General features: G+C 45.8%; 1 protein-coding gene across 4 annotated transcripts in view; it reads left to right on the top strand.

Annotated features, from left to right (window-relative positions):
* LOC119973141 (inositol 1,4,5-trisphosphate receptor type 1) overlaps window positions 1-17,755 on the top strand; it is a 624,311-nt gene that overhangs the window by 588,421 nt on the left and 18,135 nt on the right. For all 4 annotated transcript variants that reach the window (XM_038810748.1, XM_038810749.1, XM_038810750.1 and 1 more), the window contains one exon: window positions 8,762-8,923. In XM_038810748.1, the coding sequence (XP_038666676.1) occupies window positions 8,762-8,923 (162 nt within the window). The remainder of the gene's footprint in view (window positions 1-8,761; window positions 8,924-17,755) is intronic.

Below are 17,755 nucleotides of genomic sequence, written 5' to 3' on the forward strand. Positions count from 1 at the left end.
GAGTCGGACTTTCTGCCGAGACCCTCGGCCATGGCCGTCACTGACTGCAATGCCTTGGACACCTTCACTCATTATGCCGACGTTGTTCACCAGGCTCTCCACTGCGATCGCCACCCTAGCAGTGTTGATCTCGGAGCCACTCATAGCCGGCGCTATCTCCTCCGCCAGTAGCCTCTGGGACGCCTCCAACCGGCTATGGATCTGCTGGAGCCATGCTGACATCTCCCTCTGAATGTCCAGGCCGCTCACTATCATCTCCATCAGCTCCGGGTAAACTACTTACAGAGGCTCAACATCAGGCTGGGATCCAGCAGCCCTCTGACTGCTGTCTCACCTGAGGGTTCCTGTCTCCCATCTGATATACTCCAGCAGCAGTGTGGTTCTTACCAAATTGTGCCCCAGAAGCCTGACCACTAACATTTCTCACCAAGGTGGGTGTATCTGAGCTGCTGGAGGGTGGGGATGACAGCTGTGCCGCGAACACGGTGGCATCCTCGGAGCTCTCCTCCGAGGTGTTCTTCTCGGAGTCAGAAGAGGGTGCCGCCCGGGATGGCCGGCTCCATTGGCTGGAGGACCTGCAGGAGAATGAACATGTGGTCAGTGGGAGGGATGGTTCAGTCAGTAAGGCAATCACTACTCTCGTTTGTCAGGTCCCACTGGGAGGATCATGGTGGTTCCTCACCTCTGCGGCGTGCGCCACCTTCCGCGTGGGTGACCTATCTGTCGTTAGCCACACCAGTGCCCACTTCTCGAAGGAAGTGAGGATTCTTATGCCTGGCACCCCTCTATCAGTCTGGACCCTCACCCACCAATTGTGGGACAGCTTTTCCTGAGGAGAGATACAGGGCATAGTTAGCCACACACGTTCAGTGGTGAGAGAGGGGGTGTGGAGTGGTGTGGGGGGGGGGTCATAGAACAGTACAGCACAGAACAGGCCCTTCGGCCCTCAATGTTGTGCCGAGCTATGATCACCCTACTCAAACCCACATATCCACCCTATACCCATAACCCAACAACCCCCCCCTTAACCTTACATTTATTAGGACACTACGGGGAATTTAGCATGGCCAATCCACCTAACCCGCACATCTTTGGACTGTGGGAGGAAACCGGAGCACCCGGAGGAAACCCACGCACACAGGGGGAGGACGTGCAGACTCCACACAGACAGTGACCCAGCCGGGAATCGAACCTAGGACCCTGGAGCTGTGAAGCATTTATGCTAACCACCATGCTACCCTGCTGCCCACTTGGAAAGTTAGGGGGTGGATGCTCCCTTGGGGCGGGGAGGGGGTTATGGGGGCAGTGGTGTCTACTCATGTTCCCTGGTGTAGGTCATTGACCTTCCGACACTGCTGGCGAGTCCTCTTGGTCATGCTGTTGGAACTGTCGGCTGCCGCCACCTCATCCCAGGCAGCGCTGCCTGCCGTGTATCTCTCCCTCCAGGGCCCCCTGGGGTAACAGGACATCCCTCCTGCTCTCCACAGTGTCCAGGAGCCTCCCCAGGACAGCCCCCCGAATCTTGTCGCTGGTCTCCTGGGCACCATTATTGCGAGCTGGCTGGGGTTGACTGAGCAAATGCATTTAAATGCTGCTCGATCTTGTTAGCAGGGGGCTAGCGAGCAAGGTCCCGCCGCATCAGCTGGTGAGGCATTATTTGCAGTGAGAAGTCCGTGAGGCCTCGGTGAGTGGGCCAATTAACGTTAAATTGCGTTACCAGTTTCACTGGGCCGAGCGCCAGGAAGTTGCTCGCTACCATATTTGGACCTTTTTCTGGAGAATCACGCCCTTTACGTCCAGTTTGTCTGTCATAGTGCAACTATTGTTGTGTCCCCAAAGTTACATCGAACATAGGCACTGGGGAGTGAGTGTCCATCTTGATAGTAAGAGGCCGATTTTTTGTTTCACCAGTTAAAATTAACATTGATCTCTCTCGCTAAAGTCCATTGCAGGTGATCCCTGAAATTTGAAGGCAAATACAGTTAAACTGATTGGAGACTATTCAACAAATCCCAGCTGAGAGCATTCGTGTGCTCATGAGTGGTCACATTTATTGAAATTTCCTGACACAGGCCATTGACTTACTCTGGGATTGAAGCGCAGAAAGAAGCCTGTACTGCCAACAGCAAGGAGGGCCAAAGATTGTTCAGGGAGGAGAAAAGATAAAAAAAATGCCAGATGCTTGAACCTTCAGGGCGCCTTTCTTTATTCAAAGCATGTGGATGTTGCTGGCTAGGCCAGCATTTATTGCCCATTTCTAATGTCCTTGTGATGGCGGAGGTAAGCTACCGTCTTGAATCATTGCAGTCCATGTGGTGTAGGTACACCCACAGTTCCGTTAGGGAGGTAGTTCCAGGATTCTGACCCAGCGACAGTGAAGGAATGGCGATATACTTCAAAGTTAGGAGGGTGAGTGACTTGTAGGGGAACTTCCATATGGCGGTGTTCCCATCTATCTGCTGCTCTATACTTCTAGATGGGAGTGGTTGTGGGTTTGGAAGCTGTCTGAGGAGCTCTGTTGAGCTTCTGCTATGCATCTTGTAGATGGTACGCACTGTTGCCACTGTGCGTCAGTAGGGGAGAGAGTAAATGTTTGTGCAAGGGGTACCAATCAATCAGATTGCATTGGCCTGGATGGTGTCAATCCTCTTGAATGTTGTTGGAACATATTCATCCAGGCAAGTATTTCATCACATTCCTGACCTTGCAGACTGTGGATAGGCTTTGGGAGTCAGGAGATTCGCTGCAGGATTCCAAGACTGTGACCTGCTCGGATAGCCACAGTATTTATATGGCTCGCCTAGTTCAGTTTCTGGTCAATGGTAACCCCCAGAAAGTTGATAGTGGGGGGATTCAGTAGTGATGATGAGATTGAACAACATGGGGAAATGGTTCTCTCTTGTTAGAGATGGTCATTGGCTGGCATTTGTGTGGCACAAAGGTTAATTGCCCAAGCCTGAGTATTGTCCAGGTCTTGCTGCATTTACATGTGGACTGCTTCAGTGTCTGAGGCGTCGCGAATGGTGCTGAACATAGTGTGGGGAACCCCCACCCCCAATAACCCCATGCACAACATTGCTGACTTTTTAAGGTGCCAGACACACTCAGCCAAAGTTAGCCAGGAACCTTCTGCCACCCCAGTGCCTGCCTTGGCCACAACAGTATACACATTCAGCAACCCCCCCCCCCCCAGCCGTCCTCATCCCAGTGGCCAACATGAAGCTACTGTTGCTTCAGGCATCGATCTAGCCTCACCTATTGTAGGAACTATGGGTACAAGCCCAATATTTTCCCTGGCACCACAGAAAATGAAATCTACAATCTTTTCTTAAAAATATATTTTATTCGAAACATATTCATCATAATTAAACAACCTTAATAGACCATAAGACATAGGAGCAGAATTAGGCCATTGGACCCATCGAGTCTGCTCCTCCATCTCCCTGTATCTCCGTGGGTTTCCTCCAGTTTTTTCCCCACAGTCCAAAAATGTGCAGGTTAGGTAGCTTGGCCATGTTAAATTGCCCCTTAGTGTCCAAAAGGTTAGGTGGGGTTACTGGATTACGGGAATAGGGTGGAGGCATGGGATTAAATAGGGTGCTCTTTCCAGGGGCCGTGGCAGATCCGATGGGCTTAATGGCCTCCTTCCGCACTGTAGGGATTCTGAGATTCTCCCTGATTCCATTCTATCTCAGTCTTAAAGACACTCAGTGACTTGGCCTCCACAGCCTTCTGCGGCAATGAGCTCCACAGATACGCCATTCTCTGGTTGAAGAAATTCCTCCTCATCTCTGTTTTAAAGGATCATCCCTTCAGTCTGAGGCTGTGCCCTCAGGTTCTAGCTTTTCCTACAAGTGGAAACATCCTCTCCACGCTCAGTCTGTCCAGGTGTCGCAGTATTCTGTAAGTTTCAATAAGATCCCCCCTCATCCTTCCAAACTCCATCAAGTACAGACCCAGTGCCCTCAACCATTCCTCATATGACAAGCTCTTCATTCTGGGGATCATTCTTGTGAACCTCCTCTGGATCCTTTCTAAGGCCAGCACATTCTTCCTTAGATACGGGGCCCAAAACTTCACAATATTCCAAATGCAGCCTGAGCAGTACATGCCTGCCCTTGCATTCTAGCTCTCTCCACATGTTGCATTTGCCTTCCCAATGCCAACTGAACCTGCATGTTAACAGAGATCCTGTACTAGAACTCCCAAATCCCTTTGTGCTTCTTATTTCCAAAGCCTTTCCCCATTTAGAAAATTATCTCTGCCTCTGTTTTTCCTGCACAACCTCACACTTTTTCACATTGTATTCCATCTGCCACTTCTTTGCCCACTCTTCAAGCCTGCTCAGGTCCTTTTGCAGCCTCACTTCCTCCTTAACAGAACCTATCTTTCTACATATCATTGTATCATCTGTAAAGTTAACAACAATGCCCTCAGCTCCTTCTTCCACATCATTAATGTATATCGTGAATAACTGTGGTCCCAACACCGACTCCTGCGGACCATCACTAGTCACCAGCTGCCATCCTGAAAAGGACCCCTTTATTCCCACTCTCTGCCTTCCAGTCAGCCAATCCTCTATCCATGGCAGTACCTTGCCCAGCGCCATGAGTTCTTATCTTATTTATCAACCTCCTGTACGGCACCTTGTTAAAGGCCTTCTGGAAATCCAAATAGATTGCATCCGCTGGTCCTCCTTTATCTATTTTTTTAAATTTAAAGTGCCCAATTCTTTTTTTCCAATTAAGGGGCAATTTAGCGTGGCTGATCCACGTACCCAGTACATCTAATAATAATAATAGAGGGGCAGCATGGCAGCACAGTGGTTAACATTGTTACTTCACAGTGCCACGGTCTCGAGTTCGATTCCCACTTGGGTCATTGTTTGTGCGGAGTCTGCAAGTTTCCCCCCGTGTCTGTGTGGGTTTCCTCCGGGTGCTCCGGTCTCCTTCCACAAGTCCCGAAAGACGTGCTTGTTAGGTGAATTGGACATTCTGAATTCTCCCTCAGTGTACCCGAACAGGTGCTAGAATGTGGCGACTCGGGGATTTTAGTAAAAACTTCATTGCAGTGTTAATGTAAGCCTACCTGTGGCAATAATAAAGATTATTATTATGTATCTATTCAGTTCCTCTGCCAGTTTTTTGTTCCCTATATCTACTTCTGCAGCCTCATTTTCTAGGGGTCCAAAGTCAATTATTGCCTCTCTCTCTCTTGCTTTTTTATATATTGAAAAAAAACTCTTGTGATCTTCCTTTATATTAGTAGCTTGCTTACACTCGTATTTCATCATCTCACCCCATATTGCTTTTTTAGTTGTCCTCTGCTCGCTTTTCAAGGCTTCCCAATCCTCTGGCTTCCCACTAATCCTCGCCATATTGTATGCTTTTTCTTTTGCTTTTGTGCTCTCCTTGCCTTGGTTGCCTTATTCTCTCCTTACCAAGTTTCCTCCTCCTTGGGATGAATTTCTGTTGTGCCTCCTGAATAACTTCCAGAACTCCTGACATTGCTGTTCAACTGTCTTCCCTGCTAGGCTTCCCTTCCAATCAACTCTGGCCAGCTCTTCCCTCGTGTCTTTGTGGGTACCTTTATTCAATTGTAAAATGGTTACCTGCCATGTCACGATTCTCATCGGAGATTACTGTCTCCCTCCGCCCCCCCCCCCCCCCCCCCCCCCCGCCCCCCAATCCCCACTATGAATCAGGCCTACCCAAGATGGCCCGCACAGTGTCAATAACCAAACCCACCCTCCATAACTGCCACGGTGGCCACCCCCACCATTTCACTTCTCTTCACGAGCATTTCCTGAAGGCCCCAACCCAAAATCCCATCAACCACATCCCCCCCCCCCCCCCCCCCCCCCCCCCCCCCCCACTGATGCTTCTTTTCAGACCATCTCCCCGCACCAAAGGCAACAGGAGAAACATCACCCCAAAATGACCCCCCCTACAGAGCACCTCACCTCACACCCAAACAACCCCTCATGCAATGCACAAAGCATAATCAACAGAGTGCTATACAATTAAACACTATACCCCCAACACTGAAGTCCCCTTCTGAAAAAAACAGCAAATTAACTTCAATACAAAAATGCAAAAGACAAAAATGTGGGTGCAACCACCCCCATAACAACCTTTCCCATTCGGCAACTAGAAACAGATAACAAAATTCAACAGAGACAGAACTTCCACCCACATTCCCCCTTCAACCCTCCCTCAGCTTATGCTCCTTAATAATCATTCGCCTCCACCGGTATCCCAAAGTAATATTCCCGACTCTCGAAAGTGACCCAAAGTCTGGCCAGGTACAGCACCCCAAACTGAATCTGACACCGGGACAGCATCGCCTTGGCCTTGTTGAACCCCACCCATCTCCTGGCCAGCTCCGCACCAATGTCCTGATAAATCCTTCCCAATCGCAATCCCGCTGCGCCCTGGCCCACGTCGGAATCTTTTCCTTGTCCTGGAATTTGTGCATACGCACAATCACCGCCCGTGCCGGCTCACCTCGTTCTTGGCCTCTGCCTCAGGGACCTATGGGCCCGGTCCAGCACCTTCTTGTCCACCAAGCTGGCCAACATTCCCACGACATAGTCCGTTGCACTCGTTCCCTCCACTCCCTCCGGTAGGCCTAGGATCCTCAGATTTTGCCGCTTGGACCTGTTGTCCTGGCCCTCCACCTTTGCTCACAGTGTCTTGCATGTGTCTCCAGGATCGCCATCTACATTCCCAGCATCACAATCCAGTCACTGGTCAGACACCACCTTCTCCATCTCCAGGATCGTCGCCCTATGCACCATCATGCTCTTCTCAACCCGGTTCCAAAGTCCCGCGAAGAGGTGTTCCTGCCCTCAATTGCCTTTGACCAGTCACTGCATTTCTTTACGCTGCTGCCGAAAGTCGTCCTTAATGAAGTTCATCAATGCTCCATTGGCAGCTTTCCAGCCGACGACGACTCTTCCCACTCCTCCTCTAGTTTTCCAGTTGATGCTGTGCCATGTGTCTCCTCCAACTCCTTAGGCAGGGCTCTCACTGTCTTCTGTCAAGTTTGGTAACCTGCAGACATGCCCACCCTGGTGAGAACTAATTCCCCTTCCTGGCTCCAAATGAGGCAGGGACACCACCCATTGCGTCACACAACCACTCTAATTTCTTATTAAGGGCAGCAAAATGATAAAACCTTTAATCATTAAACTTGTAGAGAATCCTCTCCCTATCTTTTTCTGAGGAAGTGGAACCATATTATGAGAACGTAGTTAAACCTGATATCAGTTTGTTGTTGATACAAATAACACTCCCATTTACCTTTGTGAGGCATATTATATGGGAACTTCTAAGATGACTATCTAGCTGTAACCTGCTATGAACTGTATGCAAATAGAAATTACTTAATCCAAATTCATTCATCCATTCTTTATCTTTCTTTCCTCTCCTTTCTCTCCCCCTTATCTCTCTTCTTTCTTTCTCTCTCCCCTTCTTCTTCTCTTCCGTATGGATTTGCAATATGTAAGAACTTGTCGATTGATTGTGGTTGAGTCAGTGAGTCATGAAATAATTTTTCTTTTGACTTGTACTGCATTGTGTGCATTGCTTGCTCAAGTTCGAATTACCATTTCCCTACACAATTTGAAAGAATGGTATTTTCAATCTAGCTCCCTCAGGAACTTAAAAAGTTGAAGATTCAGGAGAAATCTGTTCTGCAGAATTGGAATCTCTACTTCATCTTGCAAAGAGTGCCCTATGTGTTTTTTTTTTAAATTTAGAGTACCCAATTATTTTTTCCAATTAAGGGACAATTTAGCGTGGCCAATCCACCTATCCTGCACATCTTTGGGTTGTGGGGGTGAAACCCACGCAGACACAGGGAGAATGTGCAAACTCCTCACGGACAGAGACCCAGAGCCGGGATTCGAACCCGGGTCCTCAGCACCGTAGGCAGCAATGCTAACAACTGTGCCACCGTGCTGCCCTCTGTTTTTTTGATGTAGAGAGTGATAGCGCAAGAGGTTTGACTGGTAGCACAGAGCATGTTCCAAGTTGCTGACTTTTCCAGGTAGTCTTTTTTGGGAAAAGCGAGGCAGTTGTAGATCGCTGAATATCTAGGATGGTTATTAATTGAACATACTGTACGTTCTTTCTTCCCTTTCAAATTCCTAATTATGTCATCTGTGCCTTTTGTGCAATTTTGTATAAAGACTAAAGCTATTTGCTTTGAAAATAGGAATTTGTTTTCAGGATGTAGGCAAAGCTAGCATTTCTTGCTCATGCCCAGTGGTCCTCGAGAAGCAGGTGATGAGCTGCTGCCTTCTTTAACCGCCGCAGTCCCATTTGGTCAAGTTACTTCCACAATGCGGCTTGGGGCATTCCAGAATTTTGACGCAGTGACAATTAAGGAATGGCATTACATGCTCAGGTCAGGATGGTCTGTAACTTGGAGGTGAAAGCCTTGTGATAGAGTCATGGCGAGTCATGGAGTCATATATATATATATATAGCATAAAAACAGGTCTCCACCCTCCATGTCTATGCCGACCATCAGATACCGTTCTATACTAATCCCATTTACCACACTTGGTCCGTAGCCTACAGGCTTCTAATTGGTTGAGGTGGCTGGTTTGGGAGCAAAAAAAAAGTTTTAGAATGGATTTGCAGGGTGCAGATGCCTGAAAATGTGAAAACCTTGCTATTCCCCAACCCACCCATTCATTTGAAAACCATTATACTGAGATTGATAAACTTTTTAAGTTATCCTTCTGTTTTAGGAACGGAACCTGGACTGGTTTCCACGCATGCGGGCCATGTCACTGGTCAGCAGTGATGCTGAAGGAGAGCAAAATGAGTTGAGAAACCTACAGGAGAAGCTGGAGTCTACAATGAAGTTGGTTACAAACCTATCTGGCCAACTGTCAGAGCTAAAGGAACAGGTAAGCAATAAGATGTCTTCTAACTGTACATTCTCAGCAATAAATAAGACACTAACAAGAATGATGAAACATGATGCCAGGAGGGATGCTGCTGCGATCCAATAGAGAATTGCAAACATGGAAAGAACCAATGAATGAATTGTTGCTGTGAACAAGTATCCTGTAGCCACAATTGCCACTTCCATGATTTAACAGTGAATCATGTAGCACGGGCAACGTCATTTTGACCCATTGTGTGTGCCTGTTCTTTGAATGAACTATCCACATTCCCCTGCTTTTTTTCCTAATGCTGCAAACTCTTCCCCTTCAATCCAATTTCCTTTTGAAAATTACCACCGAATCTGCTTCGACCAGCCTTCCGTCATCTCCCCTGGGTTTCTTTTGACAATTACCTAATATTTGTGTCCTCTAGTTACAAACACTCTTGCCAATGATGTTCCAGTGCCCGGAACAGACCTCAATTTACATTCAGAAACCGGACGCGACACCAACAATTTTTCAATTTGTAAACTGTGAGGAAAGGATACTTCACTCCAGGAGTGAATCCACTGGCAACTTGGAGATCTTTTATATTAAAACAAACTTTATTATTAACACAGAGTTTTCCCCGTTAACATCCAAAGAAAAACAGCTTTTCAACTAACAGTTAAAACGGTTCTTCAAAATAAAGAAAGGTCTTTGAGCTTATTTTGCCCTCTACTTCTAAACTTTCAATTAAGCAAAATCTACACACTCCGGTCAAAGGCCACTTATTAATAAAGTTTTTCCACGTAATTGAAGTCTGACCCACCGGCTACCATTCTAATAATTTATCTCTGCACTCTAACCATTGACATAGTTCTAAAGATTCTTCCTTTTTTAAGTGGTATGTCCTAAATGGACTTTCTTTATTTTGAAGAACTGTTTTAATTGTTAGTTGAAAAACTGTTTTTCCTTTGATGTTAATGGGGAAAATTCTGTGTGAATTGATAACCGAATACAGTCTTGTAAACTGAACTCTCAATGATATAACAGTTTAGGCAGCATTTGGGTGGTTGTACCTTTAATCTGCCATGGCCGATCACTGGTAGTTATCTACCTGGCAACCTCCTGACAGTGACAGAGCTTTCTCTCTCTCGCTCTCACTCTTGGGCTCTCTCACCAGTGATGAGTGTGTGGGGAACACGGCATCCTGTAAAATCCAGCCCTGTGCGCTCAGATCCTGCAGCGGCCTTGAACAAACGACCTTCTGATTCAGAAGCGAGGGACCATCTTATGCTAAGCTAATAAGGACTGAATATATTTTCCCCAGTATCTGCTAGTCACAGTGCAGAAATTCAGCTGGCAAAAATTTCAACCCATCACCTAGTATAATACTCCAGATTCACTTTGTGTTCATGTTGCTCATCATTTAGTTCAGCGTGTTGGTCCTGTAATATCTGATGTGAAGATTATTTTATTTTCAGTGATTTCTGTTATAGTAACTTTGCTCAGTTTTCCTGGGTTTTTTTCAACACACACAAAACAAAATCCATTTGATCAGAAAGAGGAACTATCTTCAAAGTGCTAAACTTCGCAAGGCTAAAAATGGCTTTGTGCTTTCATTCACCTGCCACATAATCCAGACGAAACTAAGACGGGTTGTACTTCACATGACCCATTAACAGGGACAGACCTACAGATCAGTTCCCTTTATTTTTCACCCAGACATACTTCCCTATACGTAATTTTACTTTCATTGTGTACTGTCTGGTATTAATCCTTTGAAACTGGCCATCCTATTTCTGCCTCCTAAGCCCAGCAATGATGTACAGAAAGTACTGTGGAGAATTGGGAGAATGGAGAGCAGCATTCTTTAAAACTATAATTACCAACTCTTTTCTAAAAAAAAAAAACAAACAAAAATAAAAAACTGCTTGTGATTGATGACCATTTGGTGCAGTGATGGGCAGCCTACGCTATGAGTGGGCCCCACGAGTGGCTCTCCTTCTCCTTCAACAGGTACCGCAGTGTGTGGTTGAGGCAAATCGTGATGATGCATTTAAAGGGACACTAAATAGGTATGTGAGTGTTATGGGCCAGGGTTTAGAGAACCCCAAAGTGTATCATGGAGTTCACCTGACCCACAACTTTTAATAGATTGTGGTATGGGGAGCACACGGCCCATTCTACAGGTGTGGTACAGCAGAAATGGAAAAGTATTTTTAGAGCAAAACAATGTTTATTCTATGAACTCAAGTGAACCTTTTTAAAACATACAGTGAACATCTTAGCAACCATTAATTCAAATACAACCCCCAAAGAGTACAACACTAAGTAATGCTTATGCTGTCCTTTTAACACCCAGAAGACTTACAAATAACATAACCTCTAACAGAAGCACATCAGGTTAAAGTCACTACTGAAAACATTTATAATTCTGAATTCACCAACTGATCAAGAGATGATCTTTTCATGGCAGAGAGATCAACAGTACACCTATTCTGTCTGGCTTCAGTTCCAACACTGAAAACGAAACTATAAAACACCCTGCAGCAAACAGCCTAAAACGAAAGTAAAAAGCTGACACAGCCCAGCTCCACCCACTCTGACATCACTGCAGTAATAAATACCCATTTCTTAAAGGTACTCTCAGTACAGATATTTATATACATACCCATTTATAAACACCCATTTCTTAGAGGTACTCTCACATGACAGTGAGGGAGAAGGGAATAGAGGATTATACTGTCAAAGCTAGATGTCGAAAGATAGAAGGAGGCTTGAGTGGATGGTAAATACTGACCTGGACTGTGGGGAGACTGGTCTGTTTCAGTGTTGTATAGTCAATAATAATAATAACCTTTTATCGTCACAAGTATGGAGTTACTGTGAAAAGCCCCTAGTCGCCACTTTCCGGCGCCTGTTCGGGTAAGCTGGTATGGGAATTGAAACCGCGCTGCCGGCCTTGTTCTACATCACACATTTACTGGGTGATTTTTGACAACATTGAGTAATGCTCAAGTGCAATTTATGTTGGCCAAGTCAGAAATTCAGCCATTTCTTAGATTGGTAATTTACCAGCCTGACAGGAAAAGAAAGCATCATTCTATGAAATGAAAATCGCTTATTGTCACGAGTAGACTTCAATGAAGTTACTGTGAAAAGCCCCTAGTCGCCACATTCCGGCGCCTGTCCGGGGAGGCTGGTTCGGGAATCGAACTGTGCTGCTGGCCTGCTTGGTCTGCTTTAAAAGCCAGCGATTTAGCCGAGTGAGCTAAAGCAGCCCCTGGAAATGAGGGGGCTATCTAGGAAATGAATGCAGCAAATAATTAATCTAGGGACAGAACTTTTGGGAAATAATGAGTTGGTTCAACCTGGCAATCAAGAAGGATAGGTCAATGGTAAATGTGGCACAGGTTTATTCAAGTGAGCTGAAGAGATGGCTGGCCTAAATGAACTGGCCAGAGAAGTTGGCAAACCAGTCGCCATCGACAATGGAGAATCGCCAAATGGGAGATGCATAGACTGTCAATAAATGTACTTTCATACAAAGGAAAAATAGGAATATCAAAAATGGGGTTCCATAGATAAATAAAGAGGTTAACATCAAAACTGAAACTTAGAGAGGCACATAATAACGTAACAGTGCTAATGAAAACCATGAGGAAAATTGAACATAGAGAATGGAGATGGGAAACGGTAAAAGTAAATGAAGTGAGAAAGGCTAAAAGCTGACGATAATGTAGAAGGAAATTTTTTATAGCGATGTGAACAAGTAAAGGAATATTTAGAGGACAATTTAGGAATGAGGCAACAAGTCTGATTGTTGAGAATAAAGGTATGTTGAAAATGGTCAACAATTATTTAGCACTAGTTTTTGGTAATGATGGTGAAAGTGAGAATGGAGATGTGTGGGAGTGCGGCAAAGATATGGAACAATTGTCAGAAAGAACTTTTAAACGTGCCGGTTACTAAACTGACAGCAGCAGTCACCAGATTCTGATAGTGGCAGAAAGAAAGCAGAGAGGGGATGGTCGTGTTTCAGTCCACCATTTTTAAACCTTGCTAATTATGCAAATTGTGCTGTGGGATTGGAGAGTATTCAATTTAAACGTTCTGCACAGAAATAGAGAAAAATTAAGGAAACTATGAATCAGTTAGTAATTATTTTGGCAAAATCTTTGAATAATTATTCAAGATGGAATTGGTGAGCATTTAGAAATGAAAGTTAATCAAGGACACAGCATGGATTTGTTAAAGATAAGTCACACTTGACAAACCTAAAGACTTTGTATTGAAGGGATGACCAATTCAATACAGGAAATATGGTAGATTATTTTTTTTACATAACTTTTGTGAATCCAATTCTTTTTTTTTCCAATTAAGGGGCAATTTAGTATGGCCTATCCACCTAGCCTACACATCTTCGGGTTGTGGGGGTGAGACCCACGCGGTCACGGGGAGAATGTGCAAGCTCCGCAGACAGTGACCCAGGGCCAGGATTGAACCCGGATCCTCCGCACCTTGAGGTAGCAGTGCTGCCCCAATAGGGTCGATTATGTCCTCTCTCAGTATGACAGCATTCACCATCGACATCCTACCAGTCTGCCAGTGTCTTCCTCTTTCCTGCAAATCAACCCAGACTGCTGCTGCCCATGCTGAGATGGGCAGAAAGGAGAAGTCTAGCTTGTCCCTCCTTCCTTTTCCTCCTATTCTGCCTCCTCCTTGACTTCTCACTTTCTAGCTGGTGGTGGGGATGGTGAAGCCTGCAGCATACCACCACAAATCTGGACACTCGCACAGCTGAGTACTGCAGGGCGCTTCGGGGCACACCAGGCACCAGAATAGTTGTTCCACCATGCCAATGGTCACAGGAGATGGTGAGAAACTCTTCCCTCTGGCTTGAATTTCAAGCACCAAAGGACATCAATTTAAGCTGGTCGACCAAACAAGCAATGGTGACATGAGGAAAATCTACCTTTATGCAGCGAGTGCTTAGGATCTGGACTGTCTGAGGCAGTGGTGGAGGCAGATTCAACTGTGCCTTTTAAAAATGGATTGGTTAAGCACGTGAAGAGAAACAAATTGCAAGGCAAGAAAATGGAGTTAACTGAGTTGCTCTTGCAGCGAGCCAGTCAGCATGGATATGATGGGAGAAATGGCCCCCTCCTGTTCTGTAACCATTCTGCGATTCTATGTGGCAGCTTTTATCTCTTTGTGTGCATGCTCTGCACATGTATATGAGTTGTGAACTGGAGTCACAAGCCATGTCATCAGTGGATAGCCCTTGAAGCTCAACAGCCAACCTTGGTTTGTTGTGGTGGTTGAAATGCAGCTGGCATAGTGAACTGCAACACAATAAAGGCATTGTGACTGCTGCCACGACACTGGGTCAGTATTGAGCTGTATAATATGTTGCCTAGGTTGGGGGGGGCGATCACACAAATTGGATGCCGAAGGAGTGGAATCCATTTTGTCCCATGCCTGGCAGAGCCGTTGTGCGCGCAGTCAATTTTCCCTTTCCCCCCGAGGAAACCTGCAATCCCAGCAAAGCCTCATGCTCACTCCACTCGCTTTATCATTGGCAAGTAAAAATGCAATGTAGTTAACTTTCTTTGAATACACAGGGCAGGATTTACTGGCCCTTTCTCGCCAGTGGAATCTTCCTGTAGTGGGTTGCTTGACGCCCAGGGGCGGGCAAACCAGACAAAATGCCATATATCTCAGTGGGACTGGAAGATACCTCCGGGACCAATGGTGAACCACCTACACCACTGGAAAACGCGCCGCTCAGTCTCAGTGATATCCCTTGCACCACAGTGGATAGCCAATTGAGGAACATTGCACATACGCCATCCTGGAAGGAGCCAAATTCAGAAACATTGATCACCATGATCACGTTCACTGCCATTGGCAAGATGGTTCTTGCCCTGCTCTGGGAATCCAGTTGGCAGATTTCAGTGAGGATGTTCTTATTGAAGTACCACCATTACGCACATTTCTCCTGCCCAAGTCTCAGTGAGGGACTTCACCCTTTGAATACCCTGGGTGGTTATGACCTCCTGTTGAGAGCCCTTCTCCCCTAGTTCCTCCTCCTCCTTCCAGCAGCTTGTCCTACTTGGCGTGTCCTCTGCTCATTCTCCCAGTCAAACTATATTCCAAGGGGAATGCCAAAGTGTTAACCAATGTCTGAAAGCAACTGGTTTGTATAAATGCTTGAGAGTCAGCAAGAACTTCAACACTTACCTCCACACCACCACTTCTAAACTTTTGGAACTGAAAACAATCACAGAAAGCATCAAAAATGTGTAGGCTTGTAGCAACAGCCAGGAAAAAAAAAATTAACCAGCAATTGGGCCTGTAAGTAGATGATCCCTTTTAATAGCATAGGCATTCCTGCTGCTGCAGGCACACTTAGCTATGTGAGGTCAGCTGGAGCATCCGGGGGGAGCAGTGCCATAGTGGAAATGTCACTGGACAAGTAATCCAGAGACCGAGGCTCGTCCTCTGGGGATATGAATTCAAATTCCATTATGGCAGCTGGTGGAGTTTGAATTCAATTAATGAATCTGGAATTGAAAGCTCATCTCCGTAGTGATGACCATGACTACTATCATCGCTAAAACCCGTCTGGTTCCTTTAGGGACGAAAATCTGCCATCCTCTCCTGGTCTGAATGACACGGGCTGGGCAACATCCCAGTGACACCCACATCTCATAAAAGAATAAAAGAAAGCTTGAAAAAGGCAGCACTGGTCGAATCACATTGTTTGGCACCATGATCTGCTTGCTCTGCATATCGCCAGAAGATGTCGTTGTGGATGTGGTTTTGCCAATCTGAGGGTGCTCCTAATGCCCAAACTAAGGGCTCTACTGTCACAATTGCTCACCCGCTGTTTTAACTGCAACTGAGATGGTTATGGGCTGACCTTCTGGATGTCTTAGAGTTTATGAAGAATTTAATTGAGGTAAATAATAATTGGTTAATCCCAATGATGGATGAGATGGTAACAAAAAGGCACAGCTTGGGCTGATAAGTGGCAAGTAAAATTCACACCATACAAGTGCCAGACAATAACCATCATCAACAGAGAATTCAACCATCTCCTCTTGAAGGTCAATGGTATTAACATGGCTGAAATCCCCACTGTCAGCATCCTGAGGGTTATCATTGACCAGAAACTGAACTGGTTTAGCCATATAAATACTATGGCTCAAGAGCAGGTCAAAGGCTGGGAATTATGTGGTGAGTAACTCCTGTTTTGCTGAAGCCTTCTATATCATCCGCCATCCACAAGGCACAATTCGGGAGTGTAATAGAATATTCTCCACTTGCCTGGATGAATGCAGCTCCAAAAACACTCCAGAAAGTGGATACCATCCTGGTCAAAGCAGCCCCACTTGATTAGCACCATCTTAAACATTCACTCCCTCCATCGCCGATACACAATGGCAGAAATGTGTAGCATGTATGAAATTCACTGCAGCAACTCTGTTCCTTTGTCAGCATCTTCCAAACACGATTTCTACCACCTAGAAGGAGAAGGGCAGCAAACACATGGGAACACCGCCACCTGCAAGTTCCCTCCAAGCCACTTGCCACCCTGAATTGGAACTATATCGCCACTCCTTCACTGTCACTGGGTTAAAATCCTGGAACACCCTTCCATAAAACTCCAGCGGCTCAGGAAGACAGCTCATTGCCACCTCCTCCAGGGTCAGTTGGGATGAGCAATAAATTTTGCCCTTGTCGGAGACACCCACATCCCGTGAAAGAATAAAAAAACAAAGCCAGTAAAGAACTGAAAGATTAGAAAAATTATTTAAACACAGTGGTTGGATTATTGAATTATATCTCATTGTTGAAGTAAGTACATTGGTAATTTTTTGAATTTAGAGTACCCAATTCTTTTTTTTTTTCCAATTAAGGGGCAATTTAGCGTGGCCAATCCACCTACCCTGCACATTTTTGGGTTGTGGGGGTGAGACCCAAACAGACACTGGGAGAATGTGCAAACTCCACACGGACAGTGACCCAGGGATGGGATCAAACTCGGGTCCTTGGCACCGTGTGGCAGCAGTGCTAACCACTGCGCCACCATGCCACCCCCTACATTGGTTATTTTAAAAAGTCAATGTAAGATCACTTTCTAAAACTGAGGAATAATAAACAGTACAGAGCATGACTGTAGGATTAGACAAGATGGTAAAAAAAGCCACCAGACAGATTTAGTGAGATTTACACTGGCAAGGGGACTGTTTTTAGACTTGGAATGAGTATGTTGTGTAGTAAGCTGCCTGGTTACCAGACTCTGCCAACTCACACAGCTTGTTGGTGTATTTTTGTTATTCCACAAGGATATTCCTGTGTGAAGTCCTTGTGGTCTTCCCTCAGCTGGCGTTCATTCCATTGCCTTCTACGGATGCCAGTCTTCAGCTGTGTGGCATCTGTGCCCTCTCCAGCATCACCACCTCACCAAAAGTTAGTAACGATAGGAGATCATCTGTCCTTCTAGATGCCACCTACCTGGAGCAACTTTCGACAAGCACAGAAGCATACACTGATGTGTTAAAAACAGTCCTTCAGTGGACATGAGGATTGAGACTTGCTGAAAATCCAGACACCGCCTTTATTGGCTGCCAGTCGTTCAGATAAATGGCTCTTTCATGTAGAACAGGGAATAAATTTAAGGAGGAGTTAGAGATTTTTAATTAGTAATAGGTTGAAGGGCTACGAAGAATGGGCAGGACGGTGGAATTGAGGCCATGATGAGATCAGCCATAATTATATTGAACGATGGGGCAGGCTTGAGAGGCAAAATTGACTACTCTTTTGGGTGGGTTTCTCCGTTTCAGAGACTAAGTATTGATG

The sequence above is a fragment of the Scyliorhinus canicula genome, chromosome 11 (assembly GCF_902713615.1).
Source record: "Scyliorhinus canicula chromosome 11, sScyCan1.1, whole genome shotgun sequence".
Taxonomy (NCBI): Eukaryota; Metazoa; Chordata; class Chondrichthyes; order Carcharhiniformes; family Scyliorhinidae; genus Scyliorhinus; species Scyliorhinus canicula.